Here is a 26569-nt window from a genome sequence, read left to right as displayed (position 1 = left end):
TCCAAAATGTAATAAGAAAATAAACAAGCGCCCCGGTGATGTCATGTCATATTCAGCTTAATCTTATCGTAGCTCACCTTTTGTGGGGCTATCCATCTACTGGAACCAGCAAAAAGAAAAAGACACTACCGTTCTCCAACCAAAACACCACGCATATCTACCGACCTTAGGTAAGGTACGCTCATTATAGCTGGCGAGGGCAGACCCAGGGGCACCCTAGTTTATCAATGCCCGGCGCGACAGCTGCTGCAGCCATGACGCTGCGGCGGCAATTCTGCTTCCCTCTGTCGCTGGGGACAGACATCTGCAACATCCCCAGGATCCGTAGGATTCTCGACGGGCCGCAGCGTGATAGATTCATCCGACGCGTCCTCTTGCCAGAAGAGCGAGGCCGGGTGTATAATTACCTAAACACCACTCCGGGCCAGGTTTCAAGGACAGCCGTGGCGTCGGATGTGGAGCTCGGACGCCGAAAGGCCTCCGAGTTTCTGGCTGGCCGGTGAGTTTTTATTTATCTTTAAATCATCCTTCGACCTTTTTTTTTTTTTTTTTTTTCTTGAAAAAGAAAGAGCAACAGGGTCAGGTTTCATAGCCAAACAAAGTGTGGGATCTGATCAGCCGTATTCATTCGTCTTTCTCCCTCTCCGCTCCACTCTGTACAGATTTGCCGCCAAGGAAGCCGTCATCAAGGCGCACCCTCACCTGCGCATCTCGTTTGAAGACATCACCATAGCGCCCAGGCAGCCGGACCCAAAGGAGGCGGGAAACGCGGCCGTCAACGCCGGCGGTGGCGGTTCCGGCGGAGGGCCGCCCGTGGCTCTGATACGCCACATTGAGGACGGGCGCGAGGTCGTGCAGGAGGCCCTGGTCAGCATCAGTCACGACGCCGACTACTCCACCGCCGTCTGCATGGGCATGACGGACGGGGATGGGAGGAATTGAGTGTCGGAGGTCGAGGCGTTAGTTCTTCGCCCGCGAGCAATGGTGCATGCACACCTTTATCGACGAGTCGACACGAGTCTCGGCATTATCGCTGCGGAACTGCCATACAGATCACGCAGGCAGGACGTGAGTGGTGGATGTTGCCGCTCACTCGAGCGTCCGTGATCTATCAGTTACTACTTCTAAGAGCTATATTGGGGGGCAAAGGGACGAAAAGCCATAATTCCCTGGATTGAAAGATGTCCCCAACCAACCTGTGAATGGAGGTTACCCACGTAATGTTTTGATGGGTGGGCAAGATGCCAAATATGTAATGTTACAATGTATCATCGAATATAAGACTAGTGTAGTGTAACGTGCCTGACATGAAAGTAAGTCGAAAAAGACAGGATAAGATTTACAACACAGATACAGGATGTGATCGTCCGACTTTCAACCGCTAAATTAACAGTCTATAGAGAAGTGTAAGGGGTATCAGAATAAAAAAAGGCATGTAAGTGACAAAAGCCCACGCCAGTTTCCTGCGTCTTGTACGTGTACAACCCACCTCAAAATTGACCAGGACAGATATCTAGACAGTATCGCAACAAATTTGTAATAGTCCTTGTAGGAAACAGGAAACATGACTTTTTCTCTACGCCTCCGCCATCATCTGGTCTCCTTCCTCCAACCGGTCCGTGACAGTCCTGACGTTGTCAATCAAGCCTTGGCCCAGTCCGACAAGCAAAAGTTTCTCAGCGTTGGCAGGCAGCCCCAGATATGTGGGCGGCTCGCGCTCCGGCAGCGCCTGGATCCATCCCCAGAATTCCTGCATCGACGTGCCCTGCGGCACCACGAGGTCACCAGCCGCATCGCCTCCGTCATTGTTGGTCTCTCCGGCACCCTCGACAAGCTTGTGGTTGATTTCGTACGCTTCGGGTGTGAGGAACTTGTGGATCAACTGCGACAGCATCTTGAAATCGCCCTCGTCATCGATCTTGCCGCCATACATCTCGGTGATCAGGCTGCGGATCATGTCCCATGGTATGTTGTGCGGGGCGATATTGGAGCGGTTGTTGGCAACTGCATCAACCCATGTGTCGATAATATACGCCGAGCACTCGTACTGCCAGTTCCAGTTGTGTCAGTATACAGAAAGCTCAGAAAACAACACTACACATAGCAAGACTGATGATACTTACATCACTATCGTTGAATTCCCAGAATCCTTTCCATCCAAGGTTGGGGGCATAACGCAAACGCTCTTGCACGACGGCATGCAAAAAGGAAAGCAGCAGGTAAAGCCTTCCGCGTTCAACCGGGCCCTTGTTAGTTGGCCGTTGCGAGAGCGAAGACATGGAGTCCTTCATGTTTGCCCTGACACCAGCGGGCTGCTCGTACATCAGCACACGTGACGCCCGGAGTAGGTTGACGGGGATCTTGGGGCTGGACTCCATCGATAGGAACAGTCGGAAGTCTGAATGAGGGTTGAGAGACTCCATCCGCTTCTCGAGGCTCTGTAGCCATGTAGGAGCCAGGTGTACATTCTTGACCAAGACCCAGGAGCCCATTTGTGCCGCGTTGCTGATGGCCTTGTCTGCGCTGGCGAGACCTTCGCTAGAACCCATGGCAATGTTGTTGCAGCGCACGCCCTTGCGTTGCACAAGCGAGTCGACCTTGAAGCTGGCATCGAAACCAGGGCTTGAGACAAGAGCGACTGGGCGCGTCGGCGGCACCTGGGCCACAGTCTTCTCGAGGTCTTCAACAATGTCGAAGAGCCCAGCACCAAACACCAAAACTGCAAATCGCTCGGCTGCCGGTACAAAACGATCCAGACGGAAGAGCTTGACCAGAACCAGTCCCAGAAGCGCTCTATCGTTGGCCTCGGTGCTGTCGTCCCAAATCTCGGGGATCACGAATTCTGCCAGCTCTTCGTTGAAAAACCTGTCCCACTGGGCGTCTCCAACATTCTCCAACTTGTCCTTGAGGCAAGGCAGCCTCATTGCCCGCGCGAAGACCTCATCCTTGGCACCCTTATCGGTAGATACGTCTCTACCCTCGACTCGGGTGTCAAGGATTACGTCAATGAGTGTCCTATCCATCTTGAAAGGTGTAGCCTGAGCCAACAGAATGGCAAGCGTGACACGATCCTTTTGAAGGAGACCAAGGGCCGTGCGTTGGAAGGCCGCGACGAAGAGGTCTTTGACGATGACGTCTCGGCGCACGACATGGTTCGTCTCATTGGCCAGGTTCTTATTGTTGTGTAGAACCGAGTGGAATATGTCGATAAAGTATTGCAGCGAGAACTGGTAGAAGTGGTTGAGGCAGTGAAGCTGTTCTAGGACCGAGAAGATGGCACTGCAGGAACGCGCGATAATGTCGTACTGCAGAGTGATTTCCTCAACCTCGGCCATGACGCCCTCGGTGTTACCCATCTTGACAGTGATATCTGCTGCTTCCGTCTTGAGAGTCTCGAGGGTCTCGATGACGTTGTCATCATCAAGGATGTTGCCGCGGGATTCGTTGAGTGCTTGCAACAGGCGCTTCTCAAGCTGTCGAAGGTGCACCTTGAACTCACCCTGCAGCTTGAGCAGGTTCGAGCGGCGCTCATCGACGTCTGGCCTCTCGGCCTTGAGGACATCGTTAAGGGTCTGGGTCCGCAAACTACTCTGCGTGACGGTAAAGTTGACGAGTGTTGTCCGACTGCAGATGTCCGGAGGAAAGGTAGCTGAAGGATCACGAGTAGACAAGAAAATCCTGAACGCGGGCGAGAAGTCGATTTGCTGCTTGCCAAGTTGAATAAGCGTACGTCCGCCAGTCTTCTGGTACTCCTTGTTGAGTACATGGTTCAAGATGGGGTCAAGGTGCTCTGCATCCTGGATCAGGATAGGGTTGCCAAAGCGCAGTGCGCTCTCAAGCTGCTTGGTGAAGGCGTCGTCCAAGAAGCTGGTCACAGTGAGACGGCGATCCTTGCATTCCTTGGTGAGGAACTCGGTGATCCTGCCTGTAGGGTCGATGATCAGAGGGTAGCGGTTGAAGCGCTTCAAGATGATGGCGTTTTCGGTGCACAAATCGTCAACCGGTAGCGAGTTTGCTTGCCAAGCCAGGCGTTCGTCAGCCGTCGATAGGTACTCGGTGACGGGGTTATGCTGCTTGATGTTGATGCCGGACATTTGCAATTGATGAAGCCAATCCTCCATCATAGACTTGCGGTACTGCTGGTCGTATAGGCCGCTGTAGGCCAAGAATGCGGCGGCGACCAGGACGTCGCCCACCAGAGTACTGATTTGTGTCTCAAAAGATTTGCTGCCCTCTTCCCATCGCACCCTCTCCGACGAAAGACTGTCCAGAAGCTTCACACTGCGATCAACCTTGAACTGAACACGCGACATCTCTGCCTTGATTGCCTGCGTCTCGCTGACGAGTTCAGCATACTCGGCCTTGTAGGTCGCGATCTTCTCCTCGAGTGTGTTGATGTTCTTCTCGACGGCTTGAGCATTGGCGCGCGTTTGGATGGCTGCCTCTTCGAGACGAGCAACCTCATCACGGAGAGGACCGACACGGTCAAGAATTTCGGCATACTCGACCTGAGCGCCAACCCATTGAACAAGGGGACCACAGGCCTGACTGGCTCGGTTGACCTTCTCGACAGTGAATTCCGGGTTGCTCAAGAACTCAGTACGCATCTTTTGGCGCAAATTCTTTGTCATCTGCCTCTCGTTGTCAAAGTTGACAATGCTTGCAATGAAATCGTCTCGCCTGACAATAGCCTGGATGCTCTTCCAGTCTGTTACCTTGTGACCGATAAGTGTACAGACAGAATCTAAAGCAAGCCTAACACCTTGGGGAGGTGAGCTCATGGATCGGACTTCTGTGAGATGCTGCCTCTTGATCTTGCTGACACTTGCTTTGGCGTCTTCGACAGCAGGCTCTGCTTTGCTCAAGTCTTCCATGACAACCGCCCGGCGAGCAGCGACGTCCTTTTCTTGCTCCCCAAGTGACTTTTGCAGGACCTGAGAATCTGCCTTTTTCTGCTCGGCCTCCTGCTGGTCCTTAACCATGATTTGCAGCTTGGCGTTGGCTTCGGCGTCCTTCTTCTCCAGCTGAGTCTTCTTCTCGGCCAGGCTGACACGCAGATCGCGCACTTTGTCGACAGTGTCACGCAGCTTCTCAAGACCGACGTTAAGATGGCGCTGTTGTTCTTCGAGGTCCTCGCGCTTCTCGTTGTACAGTTTGACATACTGGGCAACAAAGTCCAGGTAGTGGCGCGGAGTGAGGAAGGTGATTCTACCTTGCTGTTTTAGCAACTTAGCGTTGAACTGATGAAGCGACTGGTGGACATGCACCATCGAGTTGACCACCGCCTCACGGTGTGAAGGAGGAAGGTTGAGACCACGGTAAGCAACAGGTAACGTGTCTGGCGCTTGGAAGCTTGCTCTATCCAGGTCGACCGAGTGTGTCAACTCGTGCCCAACCTGGAACAATGCCTGGTCAGACCAGTCACCGAACCAGTTGAGTACGCAACGGTTGAACAGCGCAGGACTGGTGGCGGCCTTTGAAGCGAGCCCGCCTTCGGGAGGGTTCATTGTGAAGACCACGTGAAGATTCTTGACGATTTGTGCCGTGAACCATTTGTACAGCTCCTCCTGCGAGTCCAGCAGAAGACCCTGCTTCTGAGCACCCTCCTTGCAGGCAGTCATAAGCGCTGCAAGCTCATCACCCTCGAACAAACCTGGGACCTCGGCGTTGGCAAGCAGTGTGTTCATCCTTTCAAGGAAACCCGAATCGAGAACGTTGGCCTCGTCCATGATGAAGCAAATCTTTTCGCCTTTGCAACCACAGCGACGCAGAACCTCACGAAGGTCGTCATCAAAGTCGTCTCCAGAGTATTTACCGTGGACTTTGATCTGGTAGACTTTGAGACCGTTCATCCAAGCCACGAAGCGGGAGAGTGTGGTCTTGCCACTTCCGCTGACACCGATAAGAATCAAATGGCCTTGAGGCTGCCTAAAGACTCGATCAATGCGAAGGACATGCTCAAGAACATCATTGAACAGAATGAGGGGAACGTCGATCTCCTCTTCACAGAATGTCTTGAGCCTTGCCTTGACAAAGTCTCGAAGCTGCTCACGGTCAACAGGCACGTAGTTCTTGGAGAGCCAGTTGGAGAACAGGATGGGCCCACTAAGTGCTTTCTCCTCATCGATGGTCGGGAAAAAGTCGAGCGCAATTCGTCGCACTGCATCTTCTGTCCATTGGCGCTCATCCTCGGCTACCAGACGATCCTGAAAGAGACGCAGGGCCTCGTGAGCCCATATGCGTACCAGGCCCTCGACAGATAATGTCTCAAGAGGCCTAATGGCTTCGTAAACACCACGAACCCATCTGGTAAGCTCACGAGGACTGTAGACGTAGTGAGGTTGGATCTTGGGCGTAAACCTTTGCTGAGACTCGAGGTAAAATTTCACCATGGCATTCGTCATCGACTCAGAGTAGCCGCGCAACGAAGGAATAATCTTGAGCACAGCAGTGTTGAAAGTGCCGTAAATCTGCTGAAGAGAAAGCTCACCAGGATAATCGACCATGATGAGAGGGGCGTGGCGGAGGAAACGGGCTCCCATCGGAGTACGGCCAGCATCGGTCGGGGGGTTACAGGCACCCACGAATTGAATGCGGTCGAGAGTCACCCAGGACTTGTCTGCTGTGCGCCAGAATCCATTGTGCTCCACGAGTTGGCGGAGGAAAGAGATTGCCCTCTGCGTGCCGTAGTGATCGGGGGCGGGCAGGTTGATCTCATCGCAGAAAACTACCAGCCAACGTCCGATTTGTGTAGGCGAGAGAACCACACCGTTCAGCGTCTTCTTGTATTCGCAGTACTGCTCAAATGTCTTGATGAGCAGGTCTGGCGTTGTGGCACTCGAGAAATTCAGACCAACAACCTCCAGATTTGGCAGCTTGCGTAGGGCGCTGAAAAGCGTCATTGTCTTACCCGAACCGGGCGGGCCGCAAAGGAGGAGCGGTTTGTGCTCAGCCAGCCACGAGTACAGAACATCCTCGTGTCTGATTGTGTCGAGAGTCGGGATAACCACATCGGTCTGTGTAATGGAATGAGTGTTGACCTCGATCTGGGGAACCTCGGTTTGCCAAGAAGTCCACTCGGCACGTGGGAGAGATACGTTGAAGTCAATGAGGGAGCTAGTTCCATCCAACGGGGAGTTGCCAAAGGTGGCAAGACCTCCAAGGATATCACCGTATGCCTTGCGGTCATTGAGAGGACAGTCGCCGGTGAGTGACCAGACCAGCGCCAACAGAAGCTTCTTGGAAACATAGCTTTCCACCTGTTCGGGGTCCATGGGGAAATCAGTGTGTTGCGAGTTATATTCAACCACATCCCTCACAGCCTTGTTCAAAAGGGAGAACAGAGTGTTAAGAACGCGCGCAACAGTGAACTCCATGATGTGATTGAAGCCCTCAGCTTGCTTCAGCGCCTCGTTAATAAAGTTGTCCGTTGTAAGGTGTGCGTTGAGAACGTCGGCAGCTTGTCTCTGAACAGCAAGCGCCTTCTCGCTGTTTTGGCCAGTAGCGACTGCGTCCTCATCGAGGTCCTCAAAGGCAACTGCTCGCAAGGTGTCGATATAGTTCTCGACAAGCATGCCTGGGGTGACAGTGTCCTCACTGAACCAGACCATACCACAACGGGACACCGTGGCGAGTGTTGCGTATTTCAGGTTCTCAACCTCGAACATGATGCGCACGTTTGCAGGCAAGTTCAGACGTTCACCATTGGGAAGGGTAAGCAACTTGTTGTCATCCAACACACTGTTCAAGTTCTCAACCCATTCGGGGTCGACATCACCATCAAAGACGATCCAGTGGCGCTTAGAATCCTCGCCACGTAGATTGTCGACAATCTTTCGCAATATGCTGGTGAACAGACCATCAGTCCATTCACGAGTAGTCGAGTCAAGATTACCGTAGAGGGCCTCCTTTGACATGACTTTGGAATCAATAATGTGAGAAACCCCCTCGACGCCTTCCACCTTTTGCAAAGCATCGAGTAAGAGCTTCCATGCAGCCGACTTGCCGGATCCTGAGCTTCCGACCATCATCACACCGTGATGAATCTTTTGGATTTGATACAGCTGCAGGACCTTGGTCATCCAGGTATCGTTGACCACCAAATGTCTCTCCTCTGCCAAGGTGCGCATGGCCTCCTCCAGCTTCTGCAGGTTTGCAGGAACATACGAAATGCCGGGGAAGCAGGATTTCTCAATATCGGTCATAATCTCCACATCGTTCTTGATAAGTTTGGGCGCAATGGTCTCCCGAATCGACTGGACGAGGATCTCGGGCTCCACCAGCTCCTCAGCGCCGATATCACCTTCGCTTTCCGTAAGTCTAGCACGCTTGAGACCACCAGAGCTAACTAGAACGCTCTTCAAAGCACGTAGCCCAAAGTCGTAGTGCGGCTGTTTCGACAGCTTCGCAGAGCACTGGTCGAAGAAAGGCACTGTTTGTTTTGAGATTTGTTTGGCTTGGTTGAAACCTTGCGAGTACAACATGACTTCGGTAATGAGTTCCTTGTCGGGCTTGGACATGGCGACACTTCGAAACAGCTTCTTGAGGTTGTCCGGAAGGTTAGAACGTCCGGCATAACCGGGGTTCATGGTGATGAAGATGCCCGTGTTGGCATTGACGTGCAGCTGACGACCGACGAGCTCGATCTGTGCCTTCTCATCTTCGGCGCCCTGCTTCAGACCCAACTGAATGTTCTGGATTTGCTGTGAAACGGCTGAGAGAATTCTCTCCTCCAAACGGTTGAACTCGTCAAAGCATCCCCAAGCGCCCACCTGGCAGATACCCAAGAAAATGCGGCCCATGGCCTGGAAGTCAAAAGTATCGTCACAGCAGAAAACAAGCGTGAACCTTCCAAGCTGAACTCCCAAGGCCTTGACTGATTCCGTTTTACCAGTTCCCGCAGGCCCGTATGGGGATCCACCAAGACGTTGGCAAAGAGCCTGTGTGAGAGTGAGGAAACACCTGTCGGTGAGAGGCGTTCGTACCAGCCTCTCTGGCACTCCCAGGTACTCAAAGCCATAGGCGAGTTTGGCGTTTGCCATCTTGATGTGCAGACGCTGTATAAAGTCTCCTTCAGGAACGTAAACATAGCGCATTTGTAGCAGCCAGAGGTAGTGGGTAGGAGAGCTGGCATTAAGCTTGATCAGCTTCTCAATTGTGTCGCGCTGATGGACACACTCGGTAATGAGCTGTTCACATTTCTTTCTGAGAAGGACATCCAGATCGCCCAAAACGGTGTCTGCCAGCAGGCGCAGCACCTGCACCTCCCGATCATAGATGGATTGCAAATTGTTGCCCCCATCGACGAGCGACTGATCCACCACGGTGGTCCAAACCACTTGGGTCGCCAAAACCACAATCTGGCTGGGATAAGCGTCCATGAACTCTTGTAGAGCGGCCTTGTCAACTTGCTCGCTGGCAAAGATCGGGGTGTACTGTTCTACAGCCTCGGCCAACAGTTCGGCCAGTGTGGCTTTCATTCCGTTTTCCAGAAGGGCAAGCCAATCGTTGATCCTCGGCGTTTTGACAACTGAGATTTCTTTCTTCAGACGGACAACCTCACCCTCTTTCGAGGTGAAGCCGGAGATTATAGCCTCGTCGTCCATTACGAGGCCGGAAAGACCAGCAAACATCTTTTTGAAGTGCTTGGCGATTCGAAGAGTATCGTTGCTGTTACCGATCATCTCCAGCAAGTCCTCGTCACCCACAAAGTAAAAGCGGGGGAAGGACACGCGCTCCTTCTCCAGGTACTCTCCGAGCGCTTTCTGAATCTTGTTCAAGAGGTCGGCCAAACGCTCCAGAGATTTCTGGACGTTGGGGATGTTGAGCACGTCTAAAACATAAGGTTGCTTGTAGACCTTCTTCATGACAGCAGAGAACTCGCTGTTGATGTTTTGGAAACGAGAGGACTCGATGGGCAACAGATGCTTGATGTCGGCGTTGCCAGTGAACACACCTTCCAGGTATACCCACTGCCTTTGGACGTCAATCCAAACGTCGAAGAGCACATGTACACGGTTGAGCTTGTCCTCCCACGCGCTTGCCTCCTCCTCGAATTCCTTGTAGTAAGGCGAATGCTTCATGGCTTGGAGTGAATTCAGATGCTCACTGCACTGGGCAAACAGGTCATCCCATCCACGGATAAGGCGGCATTTATTCTGATAGTTGACAAGTTCGAGGTTGTATCCCGACCATGTCTCCCTGACCTGCTTGAGGAACTCCTCCAATGCCATCTCACCCTGCGCCTGGGCGATGATGTCCCTGATTATGGTTTCGGTGGCGACGAGATTCAAACCCCAGACATCGGCGAGAGTCATTGAAACTGAAGAGTAACGCTTGCTGGGCTTGATTTGCTTGTAGATCTTGACCCAATGCCTGTCCCGGACTGCCTCGGACTTCAGCTCGCTCAGGAGAGTGTTGGCCTTGAGGTATGTACGAAGAATATTCTGGATATGCTCAAATGCGGCGTACTGCCGCATCCTGCTCGGCATTTCCTTGGTCATCTTGATGAGACCATCAATGGCAGACCGAATCTTTCTAGGCTGGACACTATTCCACAACGTCTCGCCAAGTTCATTGAGACTCTTCCAGATGAGCGACAACGACGCCCATACCGACTTAAAATCGTTGACTTCGTCTAGGATCATGTCAAGGGAGTTGTCAGTCGACGTCTCGATGTTGAGGGCTTCTTTGGCTTTGGCGACCATGATAGACTGGTCCTGTAGCTTCACGATCCGAGTCTCGAAGGTGGCCAAGGTCTTGGAGGCATCCTCCGGAGCAATGGTGCCAGAAACAGGCTTTTGGTCGTTCCACTCGCTAGCGACTTCGGTGATCTTGTCCCTGATGATCTGGTCCTCCGCAATGATCTTTGCCTTCATGACATCGGACTGCTCCTGCACAACCTTGGAACGACGAGCGAGAAGCTCATTGAGTGCCTCCCAAAGACCCTCCAGTTGCTGCGAATGAAGCCAGTCGTTGGGAAACTGATAGCGTTGACGACGAAGCATGTTCTCTCCTTGGCTAAAGACCTCGACCTCAGGAGCCCATTGCTTGACTTTGCGCTCACAGGTTTGCACGACCGTGATGAACTGTACAGCCTGCTCAGTCGATGAAGCCTCGAGCCGTTGGCTTTCAAGGTCGCTGCGAGCCTTTTCAAGTTCACTGTGGACTTCCCTGAGACGAGTACCGAGGCGCGTACCGAACTTGTTCACAATGTCCAATTGCCATTGGTCGTACTTGCCGTTGACCTTGGTCTGAACTTGATCGTAGTGGATAGTGATGTGGCCAAACGAGCGGCTGACCTCGGTTGTATCAAAGGTCTGGCGGGTCTTCCTGATCTCCTGGAGAAGCTGGAGCCACTTGTCGAGTTGGTCACCGAGTATCTCATAGACCTGCTCCGATTGCAGATCCCAAAGAGACTGAAACCGAAGCCACTCGTCTACATAGCTGCTGATCTCCTGGAGTTTCTTGTCAACGGTCACCTGAACTCTCGAGAGCTGGTTTGCGCACTCGCTGGGTAGGTCGTCAAAGCGTGGATCTTCGGTGGCAGTGGTGTCCAGAGTCATCTTGTAACGGGTGGCCCTGATCTTCTTCAGGTGGCAAATCACACCTAGCCATTCTTGCAGCTGCAGATACCAGCTTGCTCGAGCAAACTCCAATGGCGGATCAAGGTAGATGACTTGATTGCGCATTGTGACCTCATGCACCAACTTCCGCATTGATGGCACGCCAGTTGCCATGTCAGTGACGTCAACCCCTGTCTTCCTCCTTCCCTCAGGAACATCATCCTCGAAAGCCTCAATCCACACATGGATGGCGCGGTGAAGGCGTGTGAGAAGAATTGACTTGATTTGACGATTCAGCTTCTTGACCCAGTAGCCAAGGTTGACGTATTGTTCCAAGCTGAGGGTATCGACACCCTTTTGAATGATTTGCAGCTTTTCGTCAAAAGACTTGGCCTCGTAGGGGCATGTAGCCAACTCAGAGAGAGCCTTCTGGACAGTTTGGTGTACAGCAGCAAGCGTTGCTGTCTTGGTCTGCAGCATGGAAACCTTGGCGGCGAACTCTCGGACGAACTGAACATGAGGGCTCTCAGTTTTGGCAACCACGCGGTCAGGGGCTCCATTTGGTAGGGACGGCGTGTTGAAGAAGAGCTCATGGGAGCTGGCGAAAGTAGCCCATTTCAGGGGCAATCCCTTGTTGATTAAGGCATAAACGTCGTTCCGAAGCCCGTTTAACAGCATAGAAACCTCGGGCATCTCTGTGATTTGCCGAATTGTCTGGCCCAGTGTGCGTACGCTCTCCATCAGGCTGACAGCATATGGGTAAACCCGTTTTGCCTCCTTTGCCCAATGGACGACGTGATGGGGAACGGAGAATCCCAGCCAAATGAGATTGCGAGTCTCTTTGAAGAGGACGATGACTTGTGGGTCAAAGTTGACAGCGAGATCCAGAGCGTTGTTAGCGGACCTGATCTTGTTTATGGTGAAGAGGAGGCCGGAGACTGAGGCATGCTTCCTCTTGGAGACGCCAGCAAGCCAATCGTTAAAGATGAGTGTGGTGTCCAGTTTCTTCCGGAAGAGGTCGCTTTCGTTAGCAAGCTGGCCTCCTTCGTGATGCATCTTCCAGCCATCACCGAGAACGTCTTCGACCTTCTTCATGTAGTTGTTGAGCTGACGCTCAATTTGACGAGCCCAGATGATGGCTCCCGCGACAGGAGGCATATCATGGACCGAGTCCATTGGGTGTGCAGCAGAAAGTGCATACTGAACCTTGAACCGCTCGTGAAGACCTGCAATGGCCTGCTTGACGTTGTCAATGAGCTGTGTTTGGTATTCGGCGATAGCTCCACGGATCTTAGGCCGGACAAAGAGAGCGTTGAACTTTGAGAAGACGCGGAACATCTCGTTGGCGTTCTTGGCAGTGGCCAGTCGATCTCGCAATCTGGCAATGATTGAGTTCTCAACTCTTTGGGTCTTCTCGTTATACAAGCCCTCCGCCCGTGCCCAGGCTCTGGTGCCTTCCTCTGAAACGTCCAAGAGGTCAACATTCCTCAGATACTCCCAGGCTTCCTTGACCTCTTGAATGGCGTCCATCTCTCCGAGCTCCTCCAGGTTGTCGGCATTACGGGAATGGGGGTCTACGACGGCAACTGTAAGACCTTCAGGGGAAGATTTTGGGGACAAGACGCTGCTGATCGTCCGCTGGAGTTGTTCGTGGTTATCGCGGAAATTCTTGATGTACGTCATGCGACTCTGAAGCTCCGCATGCTTTGAGTTGACCTTTAGTAGAACGAACTTCTCATTACGGCGACGCATGATATCACGGCAGACACCGGTGAAATCCTTAACATTGACGTCCCATGTGGCAAATATGGCGTCTGCCATCTTCATAATGGAGCCAAACTGCTGGTAGTCGACGTCGGCAAGTTCAGTACCGGAAACCAACCGGTGCAGAACCCCATCCAAGTCCGCAGAAATCATCTCCACTAGCAAGAGAGCTCTACGGATGGGGTATGGGGAAATCTTAAGCTTCCTGTTGATATGAACGAAGATCTGGTTGATCGTCTCCTCAACCTTTGCTAGAGACGTCGCAGACAACATCTCATCCAAGGGGAAGTCGCGCATGAGAGAATTGTACTTCTGGACCTTCTCCATGGCCTCCTTGAGACCTGTATCGGCCGAAAAACTGACCGTGGCCTGGAATCGCTTGGCCTGCTTCAAGATGTCCAGAGTGATCATAACTCCATCGCCACGCAGCTGACCCTCAATGTGTTCCAGAGCAGTTTCCATGGACAGCCAGAAGTTGATCTCCTGGTTAGCGGTACTCGTGGTTGGATCTCTCGTCATCTTGGTGATGGTCTGGATCGACTTGATCCAGGTCTGTACGGTGGCCTGCAAGGAGTTGAGAAAGTGGCTATCGCGCAAGAGGCTTTCTGATATCATGCTCGCAGATGGCTTTATATTTCGCGACGCCGCATCCTCCAGCACCGACTGAACTGCAGGCGGCAACGGGAGGATGACCTCGGGTATCTCAACATTTTGCAGCAGGTGCGACAAGCTCAGCTCTAACTCCGTCCAGCGCTTTCGGGTGACTGGTATACCAGTCTTGGCGTCGGCATCGACCCTGGTCCTGGTATTGTTGTTGGCGTGTTTTTGACTCTTGCTGCTCGCTTCGAAGTACGGGCCGAGACCGTTGTGAAGGTAGAGCTGGAGAATCTCAAAAGGGGAAGCCGTCAGGCCTTGCTCGCTGGTTGTGGCAGCCAGGTACGCGGGTCCAGGCAAATTTAGCATTTGTATCTGTGCACTGAGGGGAATGCTAGGGTCGAGTGGTTGTGGACGCTTGAGGATGTTGAGATAGCCAACTACGTGGGCGGCGTCTGACATTTCCTGGACGATCTTGTAGACATGTTGGGGAATTTCTGCAGCGAATCAGGTCTAGTTAGATAGTGCATATAAGCTTTGAGACAACGTATGGACTGAAGAATCCAAAACATACGCGGTTCTCCCGCATCATCTTCTGTGATTTCGCCACCAGCTATCTCTTTCTGGATAAGGAGAGACACATGGTTGTCGTTGGCAAACCGCGAGCTGGCTTTCAGAGCGTCCTGACGCAAGTTATCGGATAGAAAGCTGCCCTCGGCATGCAGCTCCTCGCGCGTGGCTCCCAGCGCGATCTCGAGGAGGTTTGTCAGATAATCGATCACCCTCTCGGGGTCGACCGAGGCGAATGGAGGCGGCCCGACCCCGTTGGCCCCTGGGCTCGCGGTAGGAGGTGATGCTACCACTTCCATGGTGCACACCAGGTGTGGAATGGGTGTTTATGAATCAAAAGTGAGTTGCAGGACGGCGTGTCGCATGCTCGGTTGGTAAAGAATGTCGATATTAAAGTCGAATAAGCTCAAAAAGGGTTGTTGTTGTTGGTATGTGGTGGCAACTGATCTGACGAGAACGAACAATGTTCAGCAACGACAAAACGGAAAATGAAGGTCGGAATATCGCGTCGGGCGGCGGGTATCATTCAGTAAGTGCCGGGAGACGGTTTGGTGTACAAGACAGAACAGAACAAAAGAAGCATCAAAAGTGCTGCTCCCAAGTCACAGAAAACCCCTGTTTGTACAAAAAGTAGATGCGGTCGCTGCGCTGGTGCTTTGGTCGTGGACCTAAGGTATTGATTCCAACGGGCCGGCTCCACGTCCCCGTCACTTTTGCGGACCCGGTAATTCCAACGCGATTTGATACTGGCCCCTGGTCACAAAATCGCGAAGGTAAATGTAGCAGCCACGTCGTGGCGCTTTGCATGTGAGTGGGTACCTTATTTCTGGCAAGTGCCAATCTGATGTCTGCGAATCGTGTCACCCTACGCACGGATTGCTACCAGACCCCCTACACCTGTCAATCGAACAAGGCTACGAGAGACAGTTCGGGCCTTGCATAAAAAGGCCTGTTGGGGGTCAGACCCGCTACTGGCAATAAATGTTAGTACTTTAGTAATATTGTTTGCAATTTTACATACTCCCGTACTCCGTATACTACCTATATTAAGAATTGGTGGTTTTATATAGTGGAAGCTGTTGGTAGGGTTGGCTGAAGAAACGTCAAGGTACATACTACCTAGGTACCTAGGTACCTACCTTACCTAAGGTACCTTGGACGGGGGAGGCTGTTGGCAACCTAGGTACCAGCTACAGTACCTAGATTATTCGGTTGCAAAGCTTATTTTCCCATATGATGCACGACCAGTCATGTACCTGCCGAGGTACCTACTAGGAACTTACTACAAAGTACCTCTAGGCCATGCGCAGGAACGATACGATATGCAGGACGAGCAAGGTTCTGTTGTGTAAAGCAAGAGCTGTGTGAACTCAACAAGGTGGATCAAAACTTAATCCTGTCAAATCAGTGGTGGCAATGACGCCAGCAAAAATGTTATTATCACAAGCAAAAAAAAAAAAAAAGAATATATATAGAGCCTCCATCGGCATACTAACATCTACCAACAATGACATGAGCTTAACATTGAAAGGAAACCCATGTTTGACGGACAACTCATCCGACATCTTAGTAGATAAGGTATACCGGATCAACCTCGACCTACTATTGCTACCCTGAAGTCACAACAAGATGAAATTCCACCGACGCCTAGCTTCATAACTGCCCAATCGACAGGAGATAAAAGTGAAAACAAAGCTATAAAACACAAATATTCAGGGAGTCATCATGAAAAAACATGTCAAACAGAACTGTTGACGGCAGCGCTTCCACCTTCATTGCCATCGTTTAGAAGCTCCCGCTGGACCATGACACGCTGATTGCATAGGTCGATAAACATTTCAAACTTCTTGATCATCTTGTCCTTCTCCGATACCTGCTTTTTCAGATCCTCGATTTCCTTTTCGCTGTCTGTTTTGAGCTTGCTGTAATCCTCCTTGAGCTTTGCAAGTTCGCGGCGCAGATCACCCCTTATTCGCTCATCAGCAGACTGTGTTGGTTGTTTGTATATTGCTGTCTTGTTCTCGGCAAGCTCGGTAGCGACCTTGTCCGGATTGCGACTGATAGCCGCACGCGCGTTGTAAATATCCCGAGGTAACAGTGGAACATGAGGGTGTTCGGTTTGGAGTATTTCCAAGGTTTGGCTCACGCCCACGCCTGATGTCCCTGTATCAGTACCTTGAGCCTCGACTTGTGATTGGCGGCGAGCTTTCGAGACCATACCATTGTCTTTCAGGGCTTTGACAGATGCGACCATCTTGCTGTCAAGCTTCCTTGCTGCAGGATGCAGCATCGGGCTCTCGCTCGGTCCGTGATTGTGCTCGAGATGTTGTGCATTCGGTCGGTAGCGCACGATCCACTGCGTTCGTTGCTCAATGGCAAAAAAGCCGAATTGACAGTCGCACTTGCGAGACGAAGTTTTCCGCTTCCGAAGCTCCGGGTTGACCCTCTTAGGAGGCTTCCCGGCCCGGTCGCAAACAAACAAAACCTTCTTCAAACCTGGGACGGTCTTTTTGGACCTCCCAATTACCACGGCGTACCCAACAGAAGTACAGTATGCCAGAACAAATTTGTGCACAGCATCAAGTGTTGGATAGCTTCCTCCCTCAGGCGGTGCTGACATTGGTGGCCCCATAGGTTCTCGTGGCACAAACGGAACTTCTGCTTTCGACTGGTCGGCCTCCTCGTCTTCACCAGTGATATCTATCTCCATCTCGTCATCGTGATGAGCTTCCTCGGCCTGGGCTGGAGTTTCAACCTTCATCAGAGCTGGAGACGGCTGTGGCGGGGTTGCTTGAGCTGGTATGGCCTGGACCGACGCTTGCTGAGTGGTAGGCTGATGGACCGTTGGTTGGTGAAGCTGGGCCTGGCGGGGCTGGGGCGTTTGGGATTTTTGCACCTGAGGTAGCAGTGGCTGCTGTTTTGGTTGTTGTTGTTGTTGCTGCTGCTGCTGCTGCTGTTGGTGATGTTGTTGCTGCTGATGCTGTTGCTGCTGCTGCTGTTGTTGTTGTTGTTGCTGCTGCTGCTGCTGCTGATGTTGTTGCTGTTGCTGTTGATGTTGTTGCTGGTGCTGCTGCTGTTGTTGTTGCTGCTGCTGCTGATGCTGCTGCTGCTGTTGTTGTTGCTGGTGCTGCTGCTGATGTTGTTGTTGTTGTTGTTGAGAGTGCTGCTGCTGGAGTTGGGCATGTTGTTGGCTATGCTGTTGTTGTGGCTGCTGCTGCTGCTGTGCAGTCTGCGTATGTTGTTGTAGCTGCGGGGTCTGCTGAGCATGCTGCTTGTGATTTTGCTGCTGCCGTATCTGTGGCTGGTGAACTTGTGCCTGGTGAGCTGTTTGCTGAAGTATTTGAGGTTTGTGGGCCTGTGTCTGATGCAGTACCGGCTGGTGAAGCTGCTGCTGTTGGTGGTGCGCCTGAGACGAGTGCACCGCCGTCATCGGCTGGGACTGATGTACCTGCTTTTGTGCATGCTGTATCTGTTGGGTATGCTGAGGCTGCTGAATCTGTTGGACCTGCGAAATTTGAGACTGAGCCGGGGGCTGCGGCAAAGTAGGCTGTTGGGCAGACTGCTGATGTGACTGCTGTTGGTGTGGATGCTGGTGGGACTGGGGATGCTGCTGCTGATGCTGCTGCGGGTGTTGATGGGATTGGTGGTGTTGGGTATGGTGCAACTGCTGTTGCTGTTGCTGCTGATGGTGGTGTTGCGGCTGTTGCTGCTGCTGTGGAGGCGGCTGAGCCTGAGGCTGTCGCGACAGAATATGGTTATCATTTTGTTGAACTGTATGGCTCATGGATTGCTGGGCCATGGACTGCTGAGCCATAGGCTGCTGGTTCATAGCCTGGGCAAGATAGTTCATGGACTGATTCTGTTGGAAGGCTCGCGGTGGAGGGGCTCGCTGGCGAGGAACCGCGACAGGGGCGGTAACCTGAGGCTGCTGCGATCGGGCGGCATTTTGGATGTTGGGGAGCGAGGTGGGCGTCGGGGTCGTGAAGAGGCTGTGAGGATAAGCGTTCTGCTGAGGCGGCTGCGAGTAGACAGAATGATAAGGCGACGCGTGCTGGGACAGCGACGATGGCGATGGTTTGTTTGTGGTGTGGGATTGTGGTGGTGGATAGCCGCCGCGTCGGACTCCGTTCACGCCGTAGGTGAGCCCCGGATGAGCATTCGACGACATGATGGGAGCGGCCGCTCGCGCTCGCAGAAGCAAACAATGCGACGGGATCAATCAATCAATCAATCGTCAAAATATGCAAACAAAGGAACGCTCTATGACCTCGATCGATCGAACCTTGGGTCTCGACCCTCGCTGTTGACGGACGACCAGAGGCGTGTAGATACAAGGATGTGGAGGAGGTGTATGGAGTGGAAAACATGTGGATTGCCAGGCCTGGTGGTGTACAGCGAGGAGAGGGAAGGGCGTGGGTGTGGACGTGCGTGTGGTGCGGTGCGGTGCGGACAGACAATCTTTCACTCATCCAGCGGCAAGCGGGAGGGGCTTTTTTTCGTATCCCTGTGCTGGGAGGGCAAACAGGCAAGCGTAAACGCACGCGCCACCTTCGTCCCCCAGCCTAGAGGTTACTGTACCATAATAGCCAAGGATTGCTGGCTGGCATGGGGCCAAACGGGGCCTGATGGGCTCATTGGGTACCTCAGTTGGGTACCGAGGTGCCTACCCACCATAAAAGTTGCAGTTGCAGATGCCTACCGGTAGTACCGTACAGTAGTTTCACAAATCAATCGGATTTTTCCATCTTTTCCATAAGGTATCGGCAAGATACCCAAAGTCGATATGGCAATTTAATGTGTTTGCCGTGGAAAATACAGCAGATGTTTTCTCATGAACGAGAAATGATCTTATTTTTGGTCCCGGGGTTTTATGGGCATCAAATCGGATGCATTCTCAACACCGCCCAAGCCTGAAATTTCACAGCACAACATCATTTGTTTGACTGGACTCCAGTCGCACTCTAGGCACCTCCTTGGATGCCGCTTTTCTGGGACCATATGGGTCATATATATACCAGGATCATACAACAAGATCAACCCAAAGGTCTACAGTACATACAGTAGTACAGAGTAATACCTTTTTCTACAAATCAAATTATTTAGGTCATAGTCCGTCCATATCAATAGGTACCTAGATGGCATGGAATTACCTACCTAGGTACCTAGGTACCTACAGACATTACTCGGTACTACGTACATTATTGAGGACGTTCACTTCTCCAGAAATGGTTAACCACCTAAAGCCACTAAAAAATGCGACGACACAGGTACCGCCAAACTTTTTTTTTTTTTTTTTTTTAGCCTCTCCTCAGAAGAACACAGCTCAGTCCAACCCTGTTTGGAAGGTTTGAAATCGAATAGCTCGAGGTACCACTCCGGTAAATCGAGAGAAAAATACCGGATTACCAACCGAAGTCTACATGTAAGCAAACAAGTACTTGCTGCGGCCGTTTTGTTTTGTCTACTACTGGCCTTAACATCGACGGTGCCTCATCGTGCGAAAATTGGTTCCTTGCGAAGGCACCGTGTTCGATGGCGATTGGGCCATACGGACTACCAGGCCCCCCCTTTTTGTGCCGGTCCTTAAAAGACATTCCAGGTTGCAGGAGTTAATTTCCTGTTATCTTTATCTTAGGTATATATCCTAAGGACAAGCAAAAAAATGAGGGCCAGTAAGACCAGGCACCAAATTTTCCAGGCTACACTTGATCCTTAGCCAATTTGAATTGCCACCAACCTATGACTGACAGTGAGGCTACGGGCCTGCCATCATTTCAATGGGAATCGACAACACACACGGACGATCTTCATTGAAAGGTCTTGGTCTCTACACCGAGTGAATTATTTACGCTTGTGTTCCGTACCATCATTCTGTCCTCGTTTTCTTCTTTTGCTTTTTTTTTCTTCCTCTTTTATCTCCCCCTTCCCCTCCACTCCCTTGCCGAATTAGAGCTGCTTGGCTGTCTTAATGTGACCTTAGTGCAGGTCGGGTCGACTTCCTATTGAAGGACTCGTCTAAATACCATACTGGGGCTTCAGTCACCAGATTAAGATTGGCTCGTGCTTGTGTTCCCAAGTGCCCTTCAGGGTGGGATTGATAAACGAGACAGAGAGGGACGGCCTGCGGAGAGTGTCAGCGCCAATGGCAATGCGGCAAGGTCATGTTTGTCCTACGCGCGTTTGAGAGATATGCGCGGGTGCTTGCTTCTGGATGATTGCATGTTTGCATCTCGCTCCACGATGGGTGCATCAAGTATCCAGCCAGCCCACTTGCTGATCACCCCAATTGTACCACTGTGCTGCGAAGACCCTTCGTAGGTAAAGTCAGCAATGTTCTTGCTCGCCTTGATTGTAGTTCAATTGCCTAAGGTAGGTTTTCATTGAATACAAAATGTGCTACCAGCCCTTCGAAAAAAAAAAAAATTGGGAAGGATGGATCTGTTCTATCTAGGTCTAGACACCGAGGCTTACTATCACAAGGGCATGCCCTTTGCTTCTTTCCCACTCTTGCGACGTACTTTGCAAGCCCACACTCCAGCTCTCGGCAAAGTTATAACCGTATACGGATCTTGTTATTATTCTCGGCTCTGGTGGGCGTTCTATCAAGGTTGCATCGACGACAGATAACTCAAACCCATCACACCTAAAAACAAACAACCTCCTACGCCGAGGTACCTTCCCTACCTTACCCTGCCTAGGTACTTGCCCTCCCACTCTCTCATATCGGCGTGCTCACAGAAAAACAAAGACACACCACATCCTCAACCGCACAAATGCCACCTCGTTGAGGCATATATATGTTCAAGCCCTTCTAGCTACAGGTACCCTGTAACAAGAGAAAAGATTCAAAATTGTCACTGCAAGGTGCTATCCTGGGCCGCGCTGCCCTTCCTCAAAGCAGCCGTCGCAAAGAAACTCCAATGAGGGGGATGATATGTCGGCAATGCACCCCCCTTGGGTTCCCTCACAAAATGACCATCATTCGACCAGCGACAACGATCTAATCTGCCAAGATGAAAGCTTAGAATTATACACACCAACTGACTCTGTGTTGTACGCACCATCTCCGCCGGCAGTGTTTTCGGGTAACTTTCCAACCTTGGCTTTACCAGAGGTGGACATATCTGCTGCCAAAGTCAACCCTGGACCGCCCGCCATCCCACGTAGCAATGATACCAGCCTCGATAGGCACTTCGGCGCCGGCCGTAGTCCTCAGCCACACCCCCGTCGTGTGCCGGGCATAGGATCCCGGATTGCGACTTCGGCTTCCCTCGATACGGCTTCTCGAGTGCGCAAAGAATGCCGCCGACAGCATAGCCATCCTGCCATCGCGAAGCTGTCACGACTTCCCTTGGTACGGATCTTGGATGCGCCGGAATGCACAACCCAAGCAGTCGCAGAGAGCTTGACCGGAGGCCGTGGTTCATTCCGGCGAGAAATGGACTGGGAGGACTCGGAGCATGAAATGGTCTTGGACGATGCTTCACCCGGAAGCATATCTCGGTGCTCCAGATGGGATGCGCCGAACTCGTGGTTCATATTCCCCTCTGAGCTTCGGAACCAGATTTACGAGTACACAGTTCAACTGCCGACATCACACGGACTGTATGCCGAGTATTACACACAGATACGGGGATGCCTTTCTCGCAAGTCGCAGGGCAGATGCGGCAGCAGCAGTGACGACAAGACGGACCGGCAAGACGACGAGCCCTTCCCAACGTACAAGGCCAACCTCAGGACGCCGAGCATCCTCCTCGTGTCGCGCGCCATCACGGATGAGTGCATGTCCATCCTCCACACCCGCACCTTCACCTTCGACCGCATCCCGCCCTGGGTGCCCGGCGCGGCCGACCCGATGCGCATGTCCAGCTTCGTCGGGCGCGCGACGCTACAGAACCTGCGGCACGTCGACATGCGCATCGACCTCGGCCGCGGCCGCCACGGCAGCGCCTGGATCTGGACCAAACTTGCCGAGGACCTGCTCGACGTGCTCGCCGCCTCGAGCCGGCTGCTGTCCCTTCGCGTCGTCCTCAAGCTGTTCCAGACACACAACCTCCGCCTCTGGGAGTTTGAGAGCGGGGAGCGCTACTGGTACAAACGCCTGCTCCACAAACTTGACTGGTTCAGGGCCAACCACTCGCAGGTCTGGTCGCCGCCTGCCATAGCAGTCGAGTACTGGGAGATCATGGGCGATTGGGTCTACCTGTTGGACCCTTCTGGTCGCAACCCTGGTTCGTACTTTTGTTTTTATTTTTATTTCCCCCTTGTTCCCCTCCCTCCCCCCGAACCCGATTTAGGCTATATCTTTGCAAAAACTCTGTTACAAAGACTCTTGGCGGCTGACGTATGGTACCTTAAAAAAAACTTTAGTTGCGACGCTAGGCAGAGCTACCGATCCAAAATTGGTCCCCGGCTCCATCACAGACTTTCTAACCCCCTGACCCTGAATCTGATGGTGGTGTTTTAAAGAGGTCGACTTTCACATTCGTCCCAACACAGACGTTCCAGTATCGTTTCTATGCGGCTGCAACACGTCAACAACGGCACAATTATTGGTCCTGTTGCATAGTCAATCCTGTCTAACATTGGCCGCGCAATGGGACTGTCGGGGCAGTCCCTACATGGATCTTGCTAGCACCCAGGGGTTACTGGCATAAGTGGTATTTTTTTTTCCTATCCCTCTCATTATCTCGTAACGACATATCCTAGCGAATAGCATAATATAGGCGTTTGATTCCCACTGAACATTGTCCAGACCCAATCCCTGTAATATTATATGCCTTGACATCAGAAGCTCTCAACCTATGAAGATTCCATAGCTTCAATAACGAAGAAATAAACCCTATTGTTCCATCTCTTCATCCTCATCGGAAGCTTGATTGTCTTGACGTCCCGACCGGAACCATGTGCCGAAATCAAGCTTCATCAACAACCTATCCACTCCGCCGACCCGGCGCGGGACGTACTCACCCAGCTCCAGGAGCGCCACGTCATCGACGTCGCCGTCACCATCGTGGCGCGCCTCTACGTCCCTCAACTCCTTGATGCATGCCTCGACGCCGGCCCTGACTCGCCGCTCAACGGCGACGATCTCGTTGCGGATGTCTGCCTCTTCGTGCTCGAGGTCGACAAAGGCGTCGATGACGCCAGAGTCCACCTCGAGGTCCACGGACGTCCATACGCCGTCCAGGCGGTGGACCAGCGCAACGAGGTGGTCGACGTTGACGAGGAGCTCGTACAGCACGTCTGTGAAGGACTGGTTTACCAGGAGAATGCGCCTGGCCAGGATTCGCAGGTAAAGTCTATGTGCGGTGGCCAGAGTCTGCGGGTCGTGGGGTTGGCGCTGCGGTAGGTCACCTGCCGTCACGTTATTTTCGTCTGATGCAGAGGCGAGCCAGATATCATCTTCCTGCTGCTCCTCGGCATCTACATCCATTTCATCTTGGGCCGAGCTGTTGAGCGAAGGTTGCCGGTTGTGCCTGCCAACCTTGCGGTCGTCCTGATGCACTCCATCACTGCCAGTGAGGAGCCAGTTCTGGAAACCCTCCCACAGCCCTGCCACTACCTCGGTCTGCAGATATGCTTCTGTTTCCGCCAAGAAAAATATGGCGGCGCTGATGTTGGCCCATGCGCTGCGCAACGCATGTGACCGCTCGTTCTGCCGAGTCCGGAGTAGCTGCGTCCTCGCGCGACCAGCGCCTCTGATACCCCGGGGCGGCCGCGGGGGCGGTGGCCAATGTCTCCTGAGGGCCGAGATCTTCCACAAATCAGTGAGCCTTAGATGTGCTCGCCGTATTGACAGAAGATAAGAGTTGATCAAAGTATAAGTCTGGAGATCTGATTGACTTAGGAAGAGGTCGAGAGGGGAAGGGATGTGTAATGTGAGAACGGCTGGCACCGAGAGAAGGAGGTTGCGAAAAGGTGTACTGGCTATCCCGTATGGATATTCAGCCGCTGCCGGTGTGGCATGGGATGTAGCTGGTGTCGACGGCCTCGTTTTCGCAAGCGTGAGGCGCATGATATCTCTTGCTAACTCAAGCCCCTCGTCCTCTTCGGCGTGTTGACCCTGCAAGGAACCCAGAGCTGCCCACGTGCGCGAAAGTATCTGCATAACTTCGCCCTCTTTGAGCATAGCGTTTCCTAGACCATCCTGCTTTCCATATGCATGGTTGAGGTTGTATGTTTTGCGCCAGCGGCTGCGCAACTTCTCGTCCGCTTGTTGTGACAAGGCCATGGCGAACTCGCCTCGGGCGAGCAAGAAAAAGTCCCTTAGAAGTTGTAGGATTTCAAGAACCTTGACCAGTGGCAAAAATTTTAGAAGAATATTCTTCGACAGAAACAGTCTTATGCCGGTGATGGTCCGTGAAAGTGCAGCACTGTCTAGAGGGAATTGGAGTTTGGAAAGTTCGGAAAGCTGCGACGACAGTTGATGAGTGTCGTGCAAGCTTAACCCAGAGGTGTCCATCCTTTTTGCCCGAATCTGATTCAACGATAGGCCAATAAAGAGCATCGATGATGCTGTTGACGGCGTGACAACTGATGGGAGCAGGGTGTGTTCGCAAACGAAGTCCTGCAATATTGGTTTTTCTTCTTTTAGAACCCAAACGGTATATCTTCATGCCAGACAAGCCAACCCCGTCTTGACCTACCTCGTCACTGTCCTCCGAGGCCCTCTGCACGAAGAAATCCCCACTGCCAAAGGTTGGCAGACGACCGTACAGGATCCAGGCGGAAACCTGCTTCAGCCACGCGGTCTCGGCAACCGCTACCAAGCTCGCAGCGGTGGTCTCGATGTCCAGGTATCCAGTCTGCAGCTCACCGCGCAACTTGTCGATGATGCTGGCACCAGTACACGGAGATGCCGTGAGAGACGCCGTGGCCCCTTCCGCCGTGCCACGCTGCTTTCCAGCCTTTATTTCCGTGCTCCCTGAGAGCATAAACTTGACAATCTCCCATAACCACTCCATGCGTCTCGTCCAGTCCGAGAATTCACCAACCACGGCCGTCAACGGCACGATGTTGTAAGCACCGACGAGCGAGGCATCTCGTCGCAGCACTGAATCCTCGACCTCGAGGACCTTGCGCTGGAACGCGGCGAGATGGACGGAGCTGATCGAGGCAGCAACCGCGCGGCATATGGTCGACGGGTGCGAGACGGCAATCTGAGCCGTGTGGCTCCGCAACTTGATGTGCAGGCCGCTGAGGTGCGACACGGACGCTAGGAGCTCCCGCTCTGGCGGAGTGAAGACGGCGGAGGCGGTCGTCGCATCGCCTGCGGCGGGGTGCTTATCCGCATTGGCGGCTGAGGGATCGGACCGCAGGAGTGGAGACGGATGGCCGGCGAGGGAGAGGAGGACTTCATGGAGCATTGTCGCGGGGTGAGTTTGCGGCTCTCGCCGTTGCCGGTGCTGCTGCTGCTGCCGCTGCCGCTACTGTTTCCGGGTTAGACGCGCGACGCGATGCTGATGTCAGTGCGGGTTGCGCGACGCGGAGATGCCGCTTTGATCTAGAGGTGTGGGGAAGTGAACCCGCGATTCAAGCGGCAAGAAATTGAGCTGTGAAATAAAATAAAAATCCATGTATTTATTTTTCGTACCGACTGTCAACTGCTTGTGCGTCCGAACCTCCAAGACAAAGTTTCATCTCAGTGAGAATGATGATTGCACTGCCAAGCAGTTCATATCGACACATGGGAAGGCCGTTCGAGCGCCAAGGCGGTGATTTATGGTGACAACTGTTTCTGTAGTTAAGCTGGTGCTTGGACTGGGCTTGGGTGTTGGTCAAGTAACAAAGATCACGGTCTGCAACACAGAACAAACGAACTACCTAGACCTAGAATTAGAACATCTATAATGGCCAAAAAACGATCTATGTTGATGATAGCAAAACAGCTGTCGCATGCATTTTTTTTTATGTTGATGGTACCATGCGGAAGGTAACCCAAGTAACGCCTGAGAAAGCCTGTTCCAGCGACCATAAGATGTAACATTATCGCACTTGCCAATAGAAATCTCATATTAAATCACACGTAACCGGGCAGGATTGTTTGCGTCAACCATGTCATCACGTGCTTGTCA

At 52.5% G+C, this 26569-nt stretch overlaps 5 protein-coding genes across 5 annotated transcripts; 2 read left to right on the top strand and 3 right to left on the bottom strand.

Annotated features, from left to right (window-relative positions):
- The first annotated feature begins 129 nt into the window (after window positions 1-129).
- MGG_01460 (uncharacterized protein) lies at window positions 130-1422 on the top strand. Its single transcript, XM_003714366.1, has 2 exons — window positions 130-499; window positions 663-1422. The coding sequence occupies exons 1-2, from the start codon at window positions 228-230 to the stop codon at window positions 940-942; spliced, it is 552 nt and encodes a 183-aa protein (XP_003714414.1). The 5' UTR covers window positions 130-227; the 3' UTR covers window positions 943-1422.
- Window positions 1359-15238, bottom strand: MGG_11205 (dynein heavy chain). Its single transcript, XM_003714365.1, has 3 exons — window positions 14497-15238; window positions 2124-14419; window positions 1359-2047 (listed from the first exon to the last, which is right to left on the bottom strand). Exons 1-3 carry the CDS (start codon window positions 14789-14791, stop codon window positions 1577-1579), a joined length of 13062 nt encoding a protein of 4353 aa, XP_003714413.1. The 5' UTR covers window positions 14792-15238; the 3' UTR covers window positions 1359-1576.
- A 789-nt stretch (window positions 15239-16027) lies between these two features.
- MGG_11206 (uncharacterized protein) lies at window positions 16028-16746 on the bottom strand (the record flags this gene model as incomplete). Its single annotated transcript, XM_003714364.1, has 2 exons — window positions 16028-16479; window positions 16639-16746. The coding sequence occupies 2 exons, from the start codon at window positions 16744-16746 to the stop codon at window positions 16231-16233; spliced, it is 357 nt and encodes a 118-aa protein (XP_003714412.1). The 3' UTR covers window positions 16028-16230.
- A 3058-nt stretch (window positions 16747-19804) lies between these two features.
- On the top strand, window positions 19805-23685 carry MGG_01458 (uncharacterized protein). The gene is made up of 3 exons (XM_003714363.1): window positions 19805-19914; window positions 20128-22723; window positions 22863-23685. The coding sequence occupies exons 2-3, from the start codon at window positions 21427-21429 to the stop codon at window positions 22931-22933; spliced, it is 1368 nt and encodes a 455-aa protein (XP_003714411.1). The 5' UTR covers window positions 19805-19914; window positions 20128-21426; the 3' UTR covers window positions 22934-23685.
- MGG_01457 (Spc97/Spc98 family protein) lies at window positions 23138-26527 on the bottom strand. Its single transcript, XM_003714362.1, has 2 exons — window positions 25142-26527; window positions 23138-25062 (listed from the first exon to the last, which is right to left on the bottom strand). The coding sequence occupies exons 1-2, from the start codon at window positions 25859-25861 to the stop codon at window positions 23335-23337; spliced, it is 2448 nt and encodes an 815-aa protein (XP_003714410.1). The 5' UTR covers window positions 25862-26527; the 3' UTR covers window positions 23138-23334.
- Between the last annotated feature and the right edge of the window lie 42 nt (window positions 26528-26569).

The sequence above is a fragment of the Pyricularia oryzae genome, chromosome 2 (assembly GCF_000002495.2).
Source record: "Pyricularia oryzae 70-15 chromosome 2, whole genome shotgun sequence".
NCBI lineage: Eukaryota > Fungi > Ascomycota > Sordariomycetes > Magnaporthales > Pyriculariaceae > Pyricularia > Pyricularia oryzae.
This window is presented reverse-complemented; position numbering and strand designations above follow the sequence as displayed.

What these genes read in the sequence shown, in the direction of transcription:
- MGG_11205 (XM_003714365.1), bottom strand. Translation starts at nt 14,791, where the DNA reads ATGGAAGTGGTAGCATCACCTCCTACCGCGAGCCCAGGGGCCAACGGG. An exon ending in AGATGATGCGGGAGAACCGC is followed by an intron (nt 14,420 to 14,496) that starts GTATGTTTTGGA and finishes GATTCGCTGCAG; the next exon opens with AAATTCCCCAACATGTCTAC. An exon ending in GGGAATTCAACGATAGTGAT is followed by an intron (nt 2,048 to 2,123) that starts GTAAGTATCATC and finishes TGGAACTGGCAG; the next exon opens with TACGAGTGCTCGGCGTATAT.
- MGG_01458 (XM_003714363.1), top strand. Translation starts at nt 21,427, where the DNA reads ATGTCGGCAATGCACCCCCCTTGGGTTCCCTCACAAAATGACCATCAT. An exon ending in CCCTTCTGGTCGCAACCCTG is followed by an intron (nt 22,724 to 22,862) that starts GTTCGTACTTTT and finishes AAAAAACTTTAG; the next exon opens with TTGCGACGCTAGGCAGAGCT.
- MGG_01460 (XM_003714366.1), top strand. Translation starts at nt 228, where the DNA reads ATGCCCGGCGCGACAGCTGCTGCAGCCATGACGCTGCGGCGGCAATTC. An exon ending in TCCGAGTTTCTGGCTGGCCG is followed by an intron (nt 500 to 662) that starts GTGAGTTTTTAT and finishes CACTCTGTACAG; the next exon opens with ATTTGCCGCCAAGGAAGCCG.
- MGG_01457 (XM_003714362.1), bottom strand. Translation starts at nt 25,861, where the DNA reads ATGCTCCATGAAGTCCTCCTCTCCCTCGCCGGCCATCCGTCTCCACTC. An exon ending in CCTCGGAGGACAGTGACGAG is followed by an intron (nt 25,063 to 25,141) that starts GTAGGTCAAGAC and finishes CCAATATTGCAG; the next exon opens with GACTTCGTTTGCGAACACAC.